Below are 21,522 nucleotides of genomic sequence, written 5' to 3' on the forward strand. Positions count from 1 at the left end.
ATGGAAGATCAAGAAAGATTTCTGCACAATCTGGAAGAAGAATCGTTCGAGCAGCTGGTAAAAATCCTTGGATTTTGACACAATAATTGAGAGAGGATGGTCAAGAAATTCACAATCAAACAATTCAACGATACCTTAACAAGAATGTCCATGGATGAAAACCAAGATGCAAACCTTTGTTAAAAAGAATACACAGAAAAAGCGATTTGAGTTTTCCATTGAATACTTGAAAAGGTCAGATGATTTCTTCAAACAAATTTTATGGTCAGACGAATCCAGAATATAACTTTTTTCACCAAGAAAGCAACAATTTTTGGAGGAAGAGAGAAATAGAGGAGAAGAATTTAAAGAAGTGTTAAACATGGTGGAGGTTGTGTGATAGTATTGGCTTGTTTTTCTTCTTCAGGCCCTAGCAACTTTTGTATTGTAGAATGAATGCTGCAAAATATCAAGAAATTTTGCACTCTCGTTTGTTACCCAGTGCTAGAAGACTTATTTGACAGAAGTTTGTATTCCAGCAGGATAATGACCCTAAGCATTCTGTGAAGTCTTCAAAGAAATTTCTGAAAAAAAGGAAGATTACAGTTATGAATTTGCCAAATCCCCAGACTTAAATCCCATGGAGATGTTGTAGATTGACTTGAAGGCTGCTGTTGTCTATTGCACAACTCAAAGCTGTATGTATTGAAGAATGGGCAAAAAAGACTGCAAGCTGTAAAGAAAGCAAATGGTGTGTGCCAAAAATACTAACATAAGGGTGCCCAAATAATTTTATGCATGTTTTGTAATAATTTGTTGTTTTATTATTAAGCTGAATATCTACTTTAATTTATATCTTTCAATAGAACAATCGGAAATTATAGAAATCACTTTCTTTGTGGTTTTTCAAATTTTTTTAACTGCCCAAATACTTTTGTCTGTGACTGTGTGTGTGTGTGTGTGTGTGTGTGTGTGTGTGTGTGTATATATATATATAGATAGATAGATATATACATCTCTCTCTCTCTCTCTCTCTCTCTCTCTCTCTCTCTCTCTCTCTCTCTCTCTCTATATATATATATATATATATATATATATATATATATATATATATAGATGAACTCATTTTATATCACCTCACTTAATATCATAGCCTGTTTATTATCACACTCGCCATGCACCATAGGTTCTTTGAGAAATTACCTCTCTTAATATCATCTCACAAATCCGCTTATTGTCACGTTTTGTGCAGCCTGTCAAATGCTGCAGGGCTTTACTAAGTAACCACAGGATATAATTAATTTCCAACGCAACTAGCAACCAATAATTATCTCAGCTGATAAACTGACATTTTGTGCAGGCTACCAAATGCTGCACGAGCAGACTTAAGGGGATAAAGTTCAGTTACAAAACACCAACGTTACCAAATTGTTCTTCTTTAACATAGTCTTGCTTATACAAATTCACACAAAAAAACCCAACCAACTGCAACACCTAATTGATAGTTCTCATAAGTCGACTTTTTTAGTCGATTCATGCTTTTTTAAGATAATGACACAAACTGTTTCGTTCCAGTTAATGATACAAAACGTATTTGTCCTGAAGTCAACTATATGCATTTGTATAAATGTAAAGAATAAAATTCAAAGGGGAAATTTGCCTAGCTAGGCCAGTACTGTCAAATAGTCCCCTGTTTCACCCCATAGATCCCACGTGGAGCTGGCAGACTGCTGGCACAACTTGAGCTGCCCCATTAAGCAGGAAGCTTCACACTCACCACTGATTACTCCTTCCTCATTTGCTGTAGAGATTAGCATACATAACAAGCCCAACTCTCACACACAGCTGCTCTGGTAGTTATTAGGGAGAAAACAGATATACGGAATACATTTGTCAGTACTGCAGCATGCACATGTTCCACCCACTGAAAACTACACAGGACTCTTTGACTCCCCTGGAAAGTCGAATAACAGCCTCTCTGCACCTGAATATTGTTGCTGATCAAGTCTGCCCCACAATGTCTATCTTGATGGACAGGGTAGCTTTCATTGAAGGAATGACACTATCAGAAATACATCATCCCTATTGTATTTTCATTTTACTAAATGTGGTAGGGTCTGATTTCTGTGGTGTCTGTTCCTTCAGAATTGGCTCATTGACTAATAAATGATTCTGTCAATCTAGCACTTGCAGTGGAGACAATGCTTGCAACGGAAGCACGTATGTGCCAATTAAAGATAGAGTTGTTGTCAAATTCAATTTTTAAGCCTGGCTGACCTTATTCTGTGTGTCATCTGAGTTGTCAGAATGAACATGACTATTTGCATGTAACAGACACACGATTGCATTTGCTTTCAACTGCACATGCAAATTCAAAGGACTGGAGTAAAGCTTATATAAAGCTAAAGGTTATATATGAGCCATAGAAGGGAAAAACGGTGTAGATTCGATGTGGTTTGAGGAGGCTATGGGTTCACAGACTTTCACATTAACAGGCCTTTTAAGACTTCATGAAAGTTGCTGCAATTTCCATAGCCTAGGTAGTCTATGGGATGATATTTATTATATACATTCTGCAAGTGTTTTTAATGGATTGCTGGGATGGCATTCACCAGAACAAAACTGCTTTTTAAACTTCTGAAATCTATTTATACCTGTAACAGGGGGTCTTAGTACCTGCTACTTTAGTTGTGGGTGTCCGCTGAATGATAAGAGAGAGACAGAGGGATGCAGTTGACAATGCCACTCAGGCGTCAAGATTTTATTAAAGTAAACAAAATGTTGTGACAGGTGACTGCCACTAGGGTACCAGCAATGATAGCCTGAGTGCACGAGGACATACACAGACAGAGTGTAATCAAAATAAGAGCTCAAAAAATACAAAACAAAACACAGTGAGAAACAGCTAAAAACAAAAGTTTGCCAAACACTGACTTAGCGCTGCTCCCACTAAAAGGGAGGTCCCGCTCCGGAACCTACTCTGACACACTAAAATAAACTGGGGTGGGATCAAAATCCCCTAAATTAATCCCTATACAACTCACTCACACTGGCTCTCCACACAGTAGTGCGGCTGCATGCTGGCTGAAACAAAAACCACCAGAACTGCTTTTCCAGCTCCTTTTTTATACCATGTGGCTGGGCTTAATTGATCATCAATTAGTCAATTAAGCCCCAGCCACATTCTGCACATGGATTTGGCAGAGTTGGATTTAACCCCATCCCTGCCAAACTTAAATTCAAAACTTCACAACTTTATTTACAACTGCAAAAACCTGCCATATCTAGTGCACACTTATTCTATATATATTTTAAACTATACATACACACAATACAATTCATTATTTACACGTGCAGGGCTTTTGCCCTGCCACAATACCATTTGAAAAACATTGTAAAGAAATGCATGATTCTGCAGTTAGGTCATGGCTCAGGAAAGCAGGTATAAAATAACTCTGACAATGTTGGATGCAGCTATTACAGCTGCTGCTTTTTATTTGTTCCTATTGTTAACAGGCTGTGGAAATAAATACATGGTTATGTAACATTTGTGTGCCCCCTTAAGGCTAATGTAAACACAGATCTGAATGAAGATGCACTGCTATTACAGCTGCTGCTTTTTATTTGTTCCTATTGTTAACAGGCTGTGGAAATAAATACATGGTTATGTAACATTTGTGTGCCCCCTTAAGGCTAATGTAAACACAGATCTGAATGAAGATGCACTGTGCATTGTTACACAGTATTAACAGGCTCAAGCAAGGATGACTAACTTTGGTTGCCATCAGTTCTACAACTTAATGATTAGTGTAACAGACACTGGTGGTGGGTAGACATTCTAAACGCCAGAGTTCTCTACACAAGGTCTCAATCTCATCATTGTAGCCAGAGGGAATACTGGAGGAAATGTAAGTGAACAGAATAAATATGGAATTACTTTTCGCCTGCTGAAAAATACTATTGGGAGATCATTATAAAACTAGAGTTATTACCCCGAAGAAGCCATAGCGGAACAAACAAGCACACCAAAGATTTTCTACCAATGGATGCACATTTCCCCAATGTTTCTTATACAGCAACATACTGTACTGGTAATAAAAAACATTGTTGCTGCAGCAGGGATAATGATGGACTACCAGCGTGCAATACCATTATGCCACCACTGATGTGTTAAAATATGATAACGTTTCCACTATCATGCCTTTCTACCACTGGCTCATGCCACTGTAGCTGCCCTTGTGCTGCCATTATCCCTGACTGCAGAACCACTATTGTTGTGCTGGTGCATTATCATTGAAGACCATTTGGAAGGGTGTTCGGACTCTGTAAAACACATTGAATACCATTCATTCTCCAAGGGTACAAATGTATCAATGAATGTGTTGCCTTATTTTCCTTTCTTTTTGTTAGAATAACTGGAGGAGAACTTTTTGAAGATATTGTTGCGAGGGAGTATTATAGCGAGGCTGATGCCAGGTAAGTGGTTTGTTTTGATTATTATCATTTATCTTACAATAAAACCTCTCCCCCAACCGCTGGTTACACAATTTCTGTGGTATCGTCAATAATTCAGTTGTACCAATTCCTTTATTTGAAAACACACCCTCCTATATATTTTAAATGTTATCACTTGTAGTAGTATTTACCTTGTATATATATTTTATTATCCTTATCATTTCAATCACAGGGATAAAAGAAAGCATACAAAAGCAGACACAATTGTAACCTTACAACATCAATTTGTCAACGGATACAGTAACGCCAACGATGGCATTACAATCTAGCTACAGTAGAGCAGTCTGAAACAGTCATACTTTCTTATATTTAGACATTAAAAAATCTTGTATTTTAATGTGCTACACTTTTCTGTGTAAAGGACTAAAATGAACAGCTTTTTAACCCCAGAGGGAATTGATTTTTTTTTCAAGTCACTGTATTCAGCAAATCCTGGAGGCGGTTCTTCATTGTCACCAGATGGGAGTGGTCCACAGGGACCTGAAGGTATGTTTCACAGCTCAGCTACAGCTAAAGAAACACTTCAACTTTTTCATAGTGAATAATAAAAGAGTGTGCATGACGCATCTGTGTTTTTGGCCAGCTGTTAATTCCTCAGTGGCTTGTGGTGCCGTGCATGGACGTCTTAGTTTGCTTTGGGATTCGAGAAAAACATCTCTGCCAACATATAGCATCTTCACAGCAGCTATGTGGTAGTGAAAGAAAATCCACAAGCAACCTGCGTGGTGTGAGGACTACATATCAACCTGGTAATTGTTGTCACAATGCCTTGAACAAGTACGGGTTTGCCATTTTTGCCAACCCTTCTGTTGTACCTCCAGCAAAGGAATTTTGAAAGACAGTTGGCTCTACAATGCTGGATATCTGACTATTTTTATTATTTTTTCAAAATTCCCTTATGGAAAAAAATATATATTTGTAATATATGGTAGAAAAATATGATCCTTATATTTGGCCCCTTTTTATATATTTAAAATATATTTAAATATATATGTAATCCATATATTTATTTTATATGTTGAAAATATACTGTATGGTGCACCATATATTTTCATTAGTCTGTAATCCATATAAAATAAATATATGGATTACAGACTAAAATATATTTGAAATATATCTCATAAAAAAGGGGCCAATTTCTATATATGAAAAACATAAGGATCATACTTCTATCATATATTAAAAATATATGTTTTTTCCATGAGGGTTTAAATGTCAAATTCAAATGTAGCCTCACCCACTTACCGAAGAGAACTAAATATCAACAAACGACATTCTTTTCTGCAGCCAAGCCAATCGCCTCTCTTCACCCGGTGAACCTAAGCAGCAAATGTTACCAAACTCCTGAATCCTGGAGGCAAGGACAGTGATGTGTGATGAGCCCTAGTTTACCCTAGTGTAGTCAGTGCAGCTCTGTTGTTTAATTAGTCTATAACTTTTCATGAGCAGTTTCTTAAAGTGATTTTGAATACACATTTACCATTTCAGTTCTAGGCCACAAATATGATTGCTAAGTGATCGGAGACACAAGTCACCCCAGTTGGAGTGTCTTAATTCTAATTTGACTTATCATCAAAAATCACATAATACAAAATGCATTAATCTGCTAATAAAAAAGGACAATTTAACATAAGTGGTGGTGGCAGATGCAATCGTTCTGTGTGGCACATTGTGGGACACTTTCAGTGGCATGAGTGCCTTCAATTGTAATCTTTTGTCTCAGCAACCACAGTTTGTATCGAAAAACGATCTTCCATCCCAAAGATTTAGAAATAAAACTACAGGATAAAACTTTAGAGCACAAAAGCAAGCAGGAGGTTAATTACAGTATTGTGTGATTCCAATAAGACTCCCTCAGTCATACGAAATAATCAGTGAAATCTTTTTTTGTTAATAATCCTGTTCAATCTATTGTAAAGACTTAATTTAAGACTTTTATGCTTCTTGAAACGTATTGACTTGAAAAAGTTATTGCGGTAGAAAATTCTTCCGAGACACGTAATCGTGTCTTTTGATGAAAACAGGAGACAGGAGAAGTCCTTTGAAAAACCTTCCTTTGAAAAACATAACGGCATAGCTAATAGAGCTAAGGATTTATGAACTTGAATTGGCTTTGGATTATGAGGATAAAGGCTGCTGCACAGCCATTATTGGATATTGCATGTAATATGTTGCATAGCAACCAAAAGCTGTTATTGGAAAAAAAATGATTTAGTAATAATTTACCATGCACATTTACCACTAAACGTGGACAATGCTTTGCTTTTTAATATGCTTTCCCTTTTACTCTCCCTGTGTACCACTCTTTTACATGCTGTTACCATAATACACTTTTATAGGTGTGACTAAACCCCTTTGTACTACGAAGATGACAAAGAGGGGCCATTAAGTTATGCTCGCTTGCATGTTTATGGACAGTAATTGTATGTTTGCTTTAACAATTTTTGCTATTGTAGCAAAAAAAGCAGATTTTATCAAGGTTTATAAAACTGAATAAATATCCTATTGTGGGCTTAACTGTTTAGCAAATATGCATTCCATTTTACCAGAGAAGAGTCTCATTTCCTACATGACTAAGTGTTATAAATTACTTTAAAGTCAACTGTGATTCTTAATTAAAGAAAGAAAACGAACATATCCACACTAGGGATTCAGTTTTTAATTCACAGTTTGATAAGTTCTACATTTTACTTTCAGAGGAAATTTTTACATTACGAAGTGAAGGCGGCATAATCCCAGTTGGCTCAACATAATTATTACACCTTAAACAGGAGCAGAAAACCATTGTCTGTTTTTCTTTATTTTGTTTGTATATTTTAAATCATGAAGCCACTCTCAGCCAAAATATGATGTATAATAAGTTAATATGTAAGGTTGACCCTGTCTCTTAATGAGAGTGTCATCTCACTGTCCTCTTGCCCACTCAAAGAGCTCTCTGCTATATGATCAGAGCCAGGGTCAGCCGTACATATTAGATCTACAGTATGTATATAATCAATCCCTTTTGCTGTACTCTTTTTCCTGCAAAGCCTGAAAACCTGCTGTTAGCGTCCAAGTCGAAGGGAGCGGCGGTGAAGCTGGCTGACTTTGGCCTGGCGATTGAAGTGGAAGGAGACCAGCAGGCTTGGTTTGGTAAGAACAGCAAACACCACTGCAAAGATCTACAATGCAAAGGAGCGACAGAAACAATCACAGCCTTCCCTTTATAAATCACATGTGTTTAGACATGTCTCCCACTCAGTAAAACACAAACAGACTGACAACATGCACTCTTTAAGCTCCCCCCCCCCTTTTTTAATTTAAGGGATCGATATCAGTTGACTGTACACATCTCTGAATTCCTTGCAGCTGACATTGCTTTGCACATCGCAGGGGATGATCAGATATAATAATGCTTTATGAGTGTGAGGTTCTCTGTAGCTCTGTTACCAAGACTTGAGTTAGTGTGGATGTGTGGCAAAGTGGTTAGCGGTGATGCGGTGCAGGAGTGACAGGCAGACAACGGTAATCCAGTGACAAATGTTTTTATTTATTTTGTTTCCTGGTCTAGCGACCGTAAATAATAAACCCCGGCAATACACAACGATGTGTAGAGCGCGGGGATGAAAAACACAGGTTACAGTCCTGAAATAAAGAAAACAAAAACACGTTCACCCGTCTCGGGTGCGTGCAGTCGTGCTGGTGGTGAGTGAATACGCTTTTTATTCGGTGACAGTTCGTGAAGTGGTGATCCGGCTTGTGCTGGCCCAAGGCGACAGCTCCGGATGTGTTTTAGCTGTCTGGTGGTTGTAAAAACACAGACAGTTATTTTTTTACAGTGATTGAAACAAAACACAAACACACACACACACGCAACTCTTTACACAGTATCACAGTACTTTACTGTCTCGTCCTTCTCGGGCCTTGGCTTAACCCAAACGAAGGAAAAGAACAGCGTTACCCTGGCCCCTATATGTAATCCCGCATGATATCTAGGTAAACGGTTGCAGCTGCCTTATTACTTGCAGCTGCCCCTCGTTTACCTGTCAAATCAATACGGTCTTACAACAGAGTCTCGCTTCCTTCCAGGCTGACCCACTTCCCGGTCCCGGAAACGAACTGTCAGGCCAGCCCTTCCAGATACTTCTCCTCCCGTTCTTTAGCGCCCTCACAGGTCGGGAGGAAGATTTATCACCAGAACTCATTGTATTTCTGTCACAGGATGTTTAAAAAACTCACATGTTGTACTAATCCTATAATCTATAGTACAAAATCTGAATATATCTCACACTGACAATAACTAATGCTATATCCTTAATACCAGATTTGCTGTTGTACTGTATGTATGGTTCAGGAAAAGGACTACATTTATATTTGGTTGTGTTGGGTAATAACCATGATTAGTCTTCCCCATTGCCCTAGCCACTGGTAAGGTTATACTCTCCCTGATGGGGTGGGTGTACTCAATCTCCCTCTGGTTGCTGGAATAAGCCTGTTCATTCTCTCTTAAATTTCCCCCCTGTTACATACCGTATGGTATATCCCTTATCAATGTGTGCCACTATACATTTACAATGTCATTTTGCAGTTTTCCTGTGTTTTAACCATGGTTATATTAGGCATTGACCATGGTTTACCATGGTTTGGCATGTCTTTAACTATGCTGTATTACACTTTGCTATGCTTTTACTATGGGAAACTTTTATAAGGGATCTGCTTGCTGGCTAATAAGGCAGTTATTCTACCTGCCTGCTTATAAAGCTGTGATTTGGGTGAGATAATTGTGTCCTTATTATAAAGTTCAGTCTGAAAAGAATTGTGAAGCCGTCCTCCAAACACATTTACATTTGACATTTCAACCTTAAAGAAATGTGATTTAGGGATTGTGTTGTTCACTAAGTCATTAACAATAAGAAATGCTCTCAGTGCCATTATTACTGACTGTTATGTGTCATAAGCACATTACCTGCTGTGAATTCACAGCATATATCTGTACTTTTATGTTTTGCTCAGGTCAGTGTACTTGCATTATTTATGACTGGTGCCATAAAGCATGTGAGGTTACTGTAACTTATAACTTTTGACATCACCTGCCAGGTTGCAACCCATCATGTTGACCTTTAACCCCAACAACTCAATCTACAATATAATTATAACTGCTGATGGCTCAACAACAAGACCTTCACATCTGCTTTGAGGTCTTTTAGCTGTTAAACTTACTGCAACAGCTGGTCCTGTCTTTTACTTCTGATTTAGCAGAACACAATGTATAAAGAATGAGATTATTAAACAAATATTTGCCATTCCTGACATGTGTTTGAAATTGTGAAGGCCACACTGTATATTATTATTATTATTATTATTATTATTATTATTATTATTATTATTATTAATATTATTATTATTATTATTATTAGTAGTAGTAGTAGTAGTAGTAGTATTACCAGTAGTAGTAGTAGCGGTGTAGTATGGCTCCTGAGTCCTCCATAGCTACACCATACCCAAGTTGTCAGAAACCATCTTGGGGCATGTTACATTAAATAAATCGATACATAAATGTAGTCTGAAAGCAGCATTTGGCAATATAGAGTTACTTGTATGTGTAAATCCCATCTTAACCATGCATGCTCTTGATATATTATTCTTGCTTATATTACATTCTGTAAATTGGATCTCTCGTTAAAACTGGATGCCTCATACCAATGGCTAAAGAAATACTGACACAGGATTAACGGTCTTCAGTATCTTGGCATCCCTGTGATCAATAATGCTTCTATAATAGCACCCAAGCCTCTAAAGGTTGCTGTGCAGGGGTATGAGTCAGACACAATCTTTGGTTTAGCACTTTAGGAAATAAGCTACCTGAAACAATGTTTACTTTTTACTGGTACTTGTATTAAAGGGTGGGTAAATAGTATTAAAAAAAAGTAATTTTAAAATGGCTGCCAAGATGGATATTTATGTATATTTCATAAATCCTTTCATGATATTTGCAATGATTCTGAGCTCTTCCAGTACTCTAATATTATTATACATATTTTGTATCTATAAAACAACTCATATTTTAGAATCACTTGAGAAAAAATGCAATTAAAAGGCTTCTGAAGATATTCATTTTTTAATGAGATCACAAATTCCACTGGGTATATTTTATATATGATCACTTTAGAGATATTTAATAGATATGTGAAATCAAATGGAACACTTGCATTTAAAGATCAGTTACAGATAGCCTATGTATACTGTATGTAGCAGACTACTGGTTTCTGTTTTCAATGATCTAATAATATCATGTTGCAATGACATTGTGTTAGAGATCGTAATTGTGTAGCGCTAAGCCAATAACTGGTTCTGGAAAAGGTTAAATACTACTGTCGAAACAGTGATGTGTGCTGTTTTATAATAATGCTTATCCATCGCCTAGCCCATGTTATATCAGCTATGGAGTCAGACATATGCTGTGCTACATAATCTTGATAACTGCCGGCATAGTGCGATTTAGTCAATACCACATTTCCTTTGAAATGACAGCTCTGATAAAAGTACTATTGATCTGCAGAAAATTTCTGCAACAAATTGAGCTAATGATTTCCTGAGGTCTGTTTTTCGGGTTTGCAAGGAAATCAAATGACCGTTAGCGAGTCATTTCAAATGGCCCTTTGCTTCCTTTCACTGCAGGCTTTGCTGGAACCCCTGGCTACCTGTCTCCGGAGGTCCTGAGGAAAGACCCTTATGGAAAACCAGTTGATCTGTGGGCCTGTGGTAAGTATCGGCCCCTGTACTGGGCTCATGGTCCTGCTTCATGTTTCTCCCACTGTCCACGTAGTAAAGGCACTACCATATGGAGTACAGGGTGAATCATGCCATCAGAACCTTGTCAGTTCAAATTCCAGTTGCGCCAAGTTGCTGGACTTGACTGGGACACCACAGAGAGCATTACTGTACATTGGCCTTTGCACTCAAGTGAGTTATGTAAAGACCATTGTCTGGGATTGGTTTGAATCATTGCACCACAGTGACCCCTGCTGGTCAGGTGCCAGAGGAGGTCAGGCAGAGACTGGTCAAACTGAACTGTCTCCTTCGGGGTTCAGTAACTTGGCACCATCCTCTGCTTAGGTTTGCTGGGTGAAAGAGGTGATTGCCTTGCTCAGTCCTCCTGGACTGGGTTACAGTATTGAGGTGAGATTCAAACTGGCCATGAAGAAATGCTGAATTCATTCTGCTGTTTTTGAACATTACCCCAGCGATGGAATCACTGCAGGCAAATAGAAGCACCTATCACTTATAGGTATTGGACGCAATGGTATACACACTTTTAAGTCATGAAATTAACCATCTGAGATCTTTGGTACACTGTGGCGGAGTGTCCCGCCTCTATGCATCTTTTATTATATTTAAAAACCCCGTGAGGATGCATGGCTGATCAGCTACTGATTATTTAACTAGCTGACAGTCATGCATCCTTACCAAACGCGTGCAGACTCTGGCCGAGGGATAATAAGATAATTACCAACTAGTTAATCCCTCGGCCAGAGTATATAAACCTGCAGCTCTCTGCACTCGAGGTTGGGTGTACAGAGGAGAGTACGGGGAGCGGAGAGAGCGAGCAACATTCGAAAAACAATTGCTAAAACGTGCTGGATTGTCCAGCACGACACTTACTTGTTTGTTTGTTTATTTGTTTGGCCCTCGTGCCCTTTTGTTTTGTGTTTTGTTGGTTTGTTTAAATATTTTGTTTATTAATAAATACGCTGAGGGCCGTTGCACTCAGCTTTAACCGCCCATCCATTGTTTGTGATTCAGTTACTTCCTGGTCCGTGACGTCGTCACACTCACCACTGCCAGCCAGTCTGCCACATATGGTGTCAGAAGTGGGATAAACAACGCCTCCAAGAGCCGGACCAGGACAGAAAAGTGCGTTTTTTTTTGTTTGTTCGTTTTTTTTCAAATTAAATAATGGGAAGAAGGAGGAAACAGCAGCAGCAGGTGCAACAGCGCGGGGCTGGTCGCAAGTCCCGCCGGGTCTCTGCTGTGCTGGACGTCTGCCTCATCTGTCTGAGGGGTGAGGAATGGTGCTTCGCCGTTGGTGAGGTTGGGCATGTAGCACCCGACCAACCCCCTCCATGGCAGGTGAGGGAGGAGCCTGAACATCCTGCGCCCATATGGGAGGAGGATGAGGGGTCGGTCCGTCCACAGCCCAAGAGGGGGGAGGCCGAGTGTCCACAGCCAATGGCTCCACTAGCAGGGGAAGAATACCTGCTGGTTTCACCTCCACCACCACCTTCTGAGGGAAAGGAGCAGGAGCTGCCTCTGCATCCTCCGAGGCGGACTGGTCCACTCTCCTCAGAGGGGATCTGGGACTGGCTGGCGGAGCCTGAGAGGGATATTGTGGACGCCCTCCCTGCTGTGATCAACCTCCTGTGGGCAAGAGATGGGGAGCGCTGGGAGGCCTGGGAACAGAAACACCACCCAGCATCCCTCCCAGATATCGCAGCCATGGTGCTCAACTACCTGGCTGCAGATATGGGAGGGGCCCCGGTGCTGTTTCTAGCGCCAGAGGGAGAGGGGTCATCGCTGCCGTCTCCAGCGCCAGAGGGAGAGGAGCCATCGCTGCCGTCTCCAGCGCCAGAGGGAGAGGAGCCATCGCTGCCGTCTCCAGCGCCAGAGGGAGAGGAGCCATCGCTGCCGTCTCCAGCACCAGAGGGAGAGGAGCCATCGCTGCCGTCTCCAGCGCCAGAGGGAGAGGAGCCATCACTGCCGTCTCCAGCGCCAGAGGGAGAGGAGCCATCGCTGCCTTCTCCAGCGCCAGAGGGAGAGGAGCCATCGCTGCCGACTCCAGCGCCAGAGGGAGAAGAGTCATCACTGCTGTCTCCAGCGCCAGAGGGAGAAGAGTCATCGCTGCCTTCTCCAACGCCAGAGGGAGAGGAGCCATGGCTGCTGTCTCCAGCGTTAGGGGGTGAGGAGCCCTCGCCACTGTCTCCACCACCAGGAGCAAAGCAGCAGGAGCTGCCTCTGTCTCCACCACCGTCAGGAGCAGAGCAGCAGGAGCTGCCTCTGTCTCCACCACCGTCAGGAGCAGAGCAGCAGGAGCTGCCTCTGTCTCCACCACCGTCAGGAGCAGAGCAGCAGGAGCTGCCTCTGTCTCCACCAGGAGCAGAGCAGCAGGAGCTGCTTCTGTCTCCACCATCACCAGGAGCAGAGCAGCAAGAGCTGCCTCTGCCTCCGCCACCTCCACCAGCAGAGGGTGAATGCCTGCTGGTACCGCCTCCACCGTCGTGGGAGGACTGCTTGCCCCTCCCACCTCCACCAGCAGAGGGTGAATACCTGCTGGTTCCGCCTCAGCCGCCATGGGAGGACTGCTTGCCACTCCCAGCTCCACCAGCAGAGGGTGAATACCTGCTGGTTCCGCCTCAGCCGCTGTGGAAGGACTGCTTTCCCCTCCCAGCTCCACCAGCAGAGGGTGATTACCTGCTGGTTCCGCCTCAGCCGCCGTGGAAGGACTGCTTTCCCTTCCCAGCTCCACCAGCAGAGGGTGAATACCTGCTGGTTCCTCCTCAGCCGCCGTGGAAGGACTGCTTTCCCCTCCCACCTCCACCAACAGAGGGTGAATACCTGCTGGTTCCACATCCACCGTCATGGGAAGGACTGCTCCTGCCCTGCCACGCACCACCCAGGGATGCTTGCCTCGCTTCGTTTAAGGATGCCTGCATCGCATCGCCTGGGGCTGCCTGTTGCTCTGCATCGCCTGGGGCTGCCTGTTGCTCCGCATCACCTGGGGCTGCCTGTTGCTCCACATCGCCTGGAGAGCCACCAGCTACAGGGAACGAGGGAGAAGTGGAGCTCCCGCTGCCGCCTCCATGGCCAGGGACTCCCCTCCCGAGTTCACCTCCCGAGGGTCCGCTGCTGCTGCTGCCGTCGCCTCCCGAGGGTCCGCTGCTGCTGCTGCCATCGCCCCCCGAGGGTCTGCTCCTGCTGCCGTTGCCTCCCGAGGGTCCGATGCCGTCGCCTCCCGAGGGTCCGCTGCCGTCGCCTGGGGTCGCCAGTGATCCTGCTTCGCCTGGGGTCGCCAGGGATCCTGCTTCGCCTGGGGTCACTACACTATGGCCAGAGCCCTACGGAGGGGAACGGACGGCCGTGAAGAAAGGGGGAGAGGTCCGGAGACCAGCTCCCCCAGCCGCACTTTCGCGGCCGGAGATCATGTGGTCGGAGTCCCACGGAAGGGAGCTGCCGGCCATGAAGAAAGGGGGGGAGGTCAGGAGACCAGCTCCCCCAGCCGCACTTTCGCGGCCGGAGATCATGTGGTCGGAGCCCCACGGAGGGGAACTGCCGGCCTTGAAGAAGGGGGGGAGGTCAGGAGACCAGCTTCCCCAGCCGCACTTTCGCGGCAGGAGATTGTGTGGTCAGAGCCCCACGGAGGGGAACTGCTTGCCGTGAAGAGGAGGGGGAAGGTCAGGAGACCAGCTCCCCCAGCCGCACTTTCGCGGCAGGATAGAGTGTGGAGGGAGCCCCGGAAGAGGGAGCTGCCGGCCACGAAGAATTGGGGGGTGCCAGAAATTCCACCATGGCCACCCCCCAGAAGCAACTTGCTTCCCCCTCTTCCAGGACATTGAGACTGAGGGGGGAGGTGGCCGAAAAGGCCATGTGTGCTGCGCACAAGGGGGGGCATGTGTGGCGGAGTGTCCCGCCTCTATGTATTATTATTTGTATTTTTGTTTGCGGCGAGGATAAAAGCGCTGCGTCTTTTATTATATTTAAAAACCCCGTGAGGATGCATGGCTGATCAGCTACTGATTATTTAACTAGCTGGCAGTCATGCATCCTTACCAAACGCGTGCAGACTCTGGCCGAGGGATAATAAGATAATTACCAACTAGTTAATCCCTCGGCCAGAGTATATAAACCTGCAGCTCTCTGCACTCGAGGTTGGGTGTACAGAGGAGAGTACGGGGAGCGGAGAGAGTGAGCAACATTCGAAAAACAATTGCTAAAACGTGCTGGATTGTCCAGCACGACACTTACTTGTTTGTTTGTTGATTCGTTTGGCCCTCGTGCCCTTTTGTTTTGTGTTTTGTTGGTTTGTTTAAATATTTTGTTTATTAATAAATACGCTGAGGGCCGTTGCACTCAGCTTTAACCGCCCATCCATTGTTTTGGTTTCTACTTCCTGGTCCGTGACGTCACCACTGCGAGCCAGTCTGTCACATACACGTTTTGTTTTTCTTTCACAAAAATGGTGCAAATTGTATTTGGGCGTTACAAGCGTGATCAATCTGGTTAAACATGGATAGCAATACCAATTTAAGTGCCAATTTGATTGCTAATTTATTACGGTGAAAACACATGTACATATATTAATATGTTTTTCTCTGAGTTAATTGGTAATTCCCTCCTTGGTTAAAAAAATCATGAATTCTGCTTGCCTTGAAAATGTGCATTCATTCTCTTTTCACAAATCCAAGATCTACTGTGTTGTACTGTATATGATATTTTTTGCTAAACCAGGTACAAAAAAGTTTAAATGAAAATACAGGTTTCCGGGTATTAGAACAATTGTTGTGTCATCTTCAGATTTGATATGCGTGTGGGAGGGAGTGTGGGGGTGTGTGTGTGGGTGGAGAGATCATGGTTAACAGTTTCTTGACATGGAATTCATTTTAATTTATGACACAACCTGCAGAAACTTTTTTTCTTTTCTCCATATAGATAGACATACGTTATCCTTATTTGAGCTCTGGGGAAATATGGGCCAGATGCGTATAACGTATATGAACATTGATTTAGCTTTCAATATCAGTACAGGATGACAGCGAATACAATAGATAATGACTGTGTGCAATCAATTTAACATGTTTAAATAGCAAAAACCCCTTCAATGGATTTTTTTTATGTGTGTGGAACATAAAATAGATTAATAAGATTACAGATCCAGATAATTATGCTACAGCTATGTATCTTACTGCAGTAGCTAAACAATTACCTTATTAGTGTGTGTAATTATATAACTTATTGTTATAAATTATAATGCTAGTTTTAGGGGTTGTTAACTGCACTGTTCACCCTATTTACGACACCAGTTTCCAGGACTGTATGAGCTCAGTGCTCCTTTAATTTGTGGACGTTCTTCCTTGGTCATGCCTCCACAGTAGATGTTACAGCATTACTATACCTTTCTAGAATTGGAAACTTCTCATTTAAAAAATAAATAAATAAACAGGACCTTGTTGGTTCAAATTCCAGCTGCACCAATATAATACACATACATAAATAATTATTGTAAGACTGAGACACAATATGAAGGAACATGGCTTGTTGTAAATAAAATAAAGACATATCTGGGTCATCATCATAATCAAATTCCTTTATTTTCTGCTGATTTACCGCAGGGGTCACTAATCCCATTTAAATCATGGAGAGAATGGTTTATAATGCCCTTACTGTGGTGTACCAACACATTGAGGAGAGGGGGTTTCCTTCTATGATTAAAACTTCTTAAAAGTCCAAACCAGATCTCTGACAGAACATAAGCACAGCCCCTTGGCTGGGACATGCACAAAGAGCCCTATATGGTATTGTGCTCAAAGAGCTATTCTCAAATCTGACAGCACGTGTTAAAGAAAAAGCACAGGTGAACGCTTGGGGAAGTTTGCACTGATAGACCTTACTAAGGGTTTCCAGGGCACAGGGGATCGTACAGCTTCTCTGAACTCCCAGATACAATATCAGCAGGATGAAATAAGAGTTATATTTATCAGGCCAATGTTTTATTGCCTAAAGGGCACCACTTCACAATCATTGGCAGTTTGTATGAACAAGGGTTGGAATACATGTGGAATTCACTATGAATTGAGTGTCACTTTGCGAATCACTAGGAAAACAACACCAAACGGGCCCTATTCACAAGCTTTAACTCTGGAGTCATTTCAATCATTTTGATAATATAAGTACATTTTGATATTAATGAAGCTCTTCTAGACTGTCATTGTCTTCTATAACAATTGTCTTGAACAGTTACCCACTTGCAAAACATACTTAATCAAAACAGAATTAATAAAGTGTCCTTAATGTTGCCTTGTTATAGTCAGTTGGTAAGTTATATATACTGTATATATACAGTGGCTCTCAAAAGTATTCACCCCCCTTGGACTTTTCCACTTTTTATTGTGTTACAACATGGAATCAAAATGAGTTTTTGCCACTGATCAATACAAAAAAAGTCCATAATGTCAAAGTGAAAAATAAAATCTACAAATTGTTCTAAATTAATTACAGATACAAAACAGAAAATATTGATTGCATAAATATTCACCCCCTTGAGTCAATATTTGGTAGAGGCACCTTTGGCAGCAATTACAGCCATGAGTCTATTTGGATAAGTCTCTAGCACATCTGGACACTGCAATTTTTGTCCATTCTTCTTTGCAAAATTGCTCAAGCTCCATCAAGTTGGATGGGGACCTTTGGTGAACAGCAATTTTCAACTCTTTCCACATATTCTCAATTGGCTTGAGGTCCGGGCTTTGACTGGGCCACTCCAGGACATTAACCTTTTTGTTTTTAAGCCACTCCAGTGTGACTTTGGCTGTATGTTTGGGGTCATTGTCCTTCTGGAAGATGAATCTTCTCCCAAGACCCAGGTCTCTTGCAGACTTCAGCAGGTTTTCCTCCGGGATTTCTCTGTACTTTGCTGCATCCATTTTGACCTCTATCTTCACAAGCTTTCCAGGCCCTGACGCAGAGAAGCATCCCCATAGCATGATGCTGCCACCACCATGCTTCACGGTAGGGATGGTGTTCTCAGGATGATGTGCAAACTCTAGCCGAGATTTGTTGTGAGTTTTTTTCAAAAATGGCTTTCTTTTTGCCACTCTCCCATAAAGGCCAGTTTTGTGAAGCACCCAGGCTATTGTTGCCGTATGCACAGTGTCTCCCAGCTCAGCCGTGGAAGACCAACTCCTTTAGAGTTGCCATTGGCCTCTTGGTGGCCTCCCTGATTAGTGCCCTTCTCGCCTGGATACTCAGTTTTTGAGGACGGCCTAGACAGATTCACAGTTGTGCCATATTCTCTCCATTTCTTAATGTATTACTTTATCTCTAACTTCTGTAGAATGCTCTTTGGTCTTCATTTTCCTTCAGATTCACAGCCTGACCAATGATCCTTCAACAGTGGGGTTTTTATCCAGAAAATGTGACAGCATCTTTAATGGTTCACAGGTGGAGGCCAATGGTAAGGTAATTGTGTCCTCGTTAGGGCAATTTCTTTCACTGGTGTAAACTGGGAGCTTCCACAGCACAGAGGTTGAATACTATTGCAAGCAAGATATTTCAGTTTTTTTATTTTTCTTAAAAATATTTCTCAACATAAAACCAATCTCACCTTACAATAATTGATTTTGAGTTTCAGTGTTTTAAAATAAAATATCAAACAGAACGAAATTTCAATGTACCATTTTTAATTGAGTAATATGACAGAATTGGTCAGGGGTCTGAATACTTTTGCAAGGCACTGTATATGTTGAACTGAGTGCTAGGTTTTTCACTCTACACTCGAATTGCACCTTTAATAATTGGTCCCTGTCATACTTTTTAAGGTGTTATTTTATATATCCTCCTGGTTGGATATCCACCATTTTGGGATGAGGACCAGCACAGACTCTATCAGCAGATCAAGGCTGGAGCTTATGATGTGAGTGATAATTATGTAGATTACAAAACAGCAACTTCATGAAAAGACAACCAATTACCAGATCATTAATTAATAACAATTACGACACACATGATTATAGTGATGGCAGGATTAAATACATAACTACAATTGAAACTTTTCCATACCAGAGTGTACATTTATGAACTAATTTCTCAAAAATGACGCTCAAAACTAATTCGACTTTAATGTGAGACAAAACTTAAATGCAAGTGCCATCTCTTGTATAGAAGTCAACTCTACTTCTTCTCTTCAGTTCCCTTCTCCAGAGTGGGACACCGTTACCCCTGAAGCAAAGGACCTCATCAACAAGATGCTAACCATTAACCCTGCAAAGCGTATTACTGCCGCGGAGTCTCTCAAACACCCCTGGATTTCGGTATGTTTGGGGTGTAACTTGAGATGATTCACATTAGTTTATAGATCATGTCTCTGAGATGAGTTTACCCAGCATTTACATGTCTGTTTTTCCATCTCTGCAGCATCGCTCCACGGTGGCGTCCTGCATGCACAGACAGGAGACGGTGGAATGCTTGAAGAAGTTCAATGCGAGGAGGAAGCTCAAGGTACAGTGGCAGTGACCTTTCCTTCTTTCTTTCGATCCCACGTTTCATCACTTTTAAGAGTTTGCATTACAGCAGCAATTGAAATTCTTACTTTGATCTTGTCTTGGTGTACTTCACGAAAAATTCATCAAACAGTAGGAGTCCTATGTGCTGATTCACAGAGGACTCCTGGTGACTGACGCTGAATCCTGTTTCCACATATTTTATTGCTCATTGAAAATTGGAGCAAATTCACAAAGCAAGCAAAAACGTAGTGAACAATTTAGGCTTTTTGCTACAGTATGCTGCATTTCTACATATCAGATACAATCCTCAGTCTGAATATAAAAGGCTGCTATCTTACCTATTTGTTGAACAGTTATGATTAAAACTATTATTTAATCATCAATCCATGTACCAAAAGGTTTACAATTCCTCTCTTGTTTTATTTCACCATTTTCATCTTTTAATTTAGGGAGCTATCCTCACTACAATGTTGGCGACAAGAAACTTTTCAGGTAAGTTCTTCTACACACACAGTACTGTAGATCCATTATTATTATTATTATTATTATTATTATTATTATTATTTATTTATTTATTTATTTATTTATTTATTTATTTATTTGTTTCTTAGCAGACGCCCTTATTCAGGGCGACTTACAGTCATAAACAAAAATCAACTATCACAGTACAAGTATTAATACAATTAAGAGCAAGATAAAATACAATGACTTTGGTTCTAGCAAGTACAAGTATGACAAAATACGATTCAATAACGGAGCAGATAACAGTGATAGTTACATCAGGATATAATTAAATACAAAATACTACAGATTAAATAACACTTGACAGATTACAGTAATCTAAAGTACAGGATTAAATGCAGTAAAATGGGGAGCAGATAAGAGCAAGTAAAGCACATTTAAGGAAGAGTGATAGTGTCCAGAGGGAAAAGAGGAGTTCTACAGGTGCTGTCTGAAGAGGTGAGTCTTTAGGAGGAACCGGAAGGTGGTCAGGGACTGGGCAGTCCTGACATCTGTAAGAAGGTCATTCCACCACTGCGGGGCGAGGGTGGTGAAGGAGCGGGCTCTGGAGGCAGGGAAGCGTAGAGGAGGTACAGCCAATCTTCTAGTGCAGGAGGAGCGGAGAGGTTGAGTGGGGGTGTAGGGAGAGATGAGGATCTGGAGGTAGCTGGGTGCAGTCTGGTGGCTGCGAGCAGTGATCGGGAGCCAGTGGAGTGAGCGGAGCAGTGGAGTTGCGTGGGAGAAGCGAGGCAGAGAGAACACCAGGCGAGCAGCGGAGTTCTGGATGAGCTGGAGCGGACGGGTGGCGGATGCAGGGAGGCCAGCCAGGAGGGAGTTGCAGTAGTCTAGTCAGGAGAGTACCAGGGCCTGGACCAGGAGCTAGGTGGCGTAGTTGGTGAGGAAGGTTTGGATTCTTCGTATGTTGCTCAGGAAGAATCGGCAAGTGACTCTGAGGTTCTTAGCTGAGGAGGAGGGACAGTGTCGTAGATTCCAGAGGGATGGAGATAGAGAGATCAGAGGAGGTCATTACCTTTTGATCCAAGACACATGGTCATTACTTTTTGATCGAAGACACATGCTTTCATTGCTGAAGGAATGAAATTAAGTTTGTTCCTGGGGAGCTTCATGAGCGGATACTGCTGCTTCAAAGCAGAGATTCATAGGCAGTGGCTTTGAGTCAGAGGATTTCATAACAACACAAATTAGCATATTTCACATCCTCGAGGCAACTCCAGTTTGGCAAATTAAAAAGAGACAGCCTGATTGTAATAAACAT

At 42.0% G+C, this 21,522-nt stretch overlaps 1 protein-coding gene across 2 annotated transcripts in view; it reads left to right on the forward strand.

Annotated features, from left to right (window-relative positions):
* Positions 1-21,522, forward strand: part of LOC117431681 (calcium/calmodulin-dependent protein kinase type II subunit alpha-like) — a 91,100-nt gene that overhangs the window by 56,481 nt on the left and 13,097 nt on the right. For both annotated transcript variants that reach the window (XM_058996073.1, XM_058996074.1), the window contains exons 5-12: positions 4,390-4,455; positions 4,908-4,980; positions 7,524-7,626; positions 11,152-11,235; positions 19,062-19,156; positions 19,431-19,553; positions 19,657-19,740; positions 20,195-20,237. In XM_058996073.1, coding sequence (XP_058852056.1) covers positions 4,390-4,455; positions 4,908-4,980; positions 7,524-7,626; positions 11,152-11,235; positions 19,062-19,156; positions 19,431-19,553; positions 19,657-19,740; positions 20,195-20,237 — 671 coding nt within the window. The remainder of the gene's footprint in view (positions 1-4,389; positions 4,456-4,907; positions 4,981-7,523; positions 7,627-11,151; positions 11,236-19,061; positions 19,157-19,430; positions 19,554-19,656; positions 19,741-20,194; positions 20,238-21,522) is intronic.

Source organism: Acipenser ruthenus, chromosome 22 (assembly GCF_902713425.1).
Source record: "Acipenser ruthenus chromosome 22, fAciRut3.2 maternal haplotype, whole genome shotgun sequence".
In the NCBI taxonomy this organism is placed as follows: Eukaryota; Metazoa; Chordata; class Actinopteri; order Acipenseriformes; family Acipenseridae; genus Acipenser; species Acipenser ruthenus.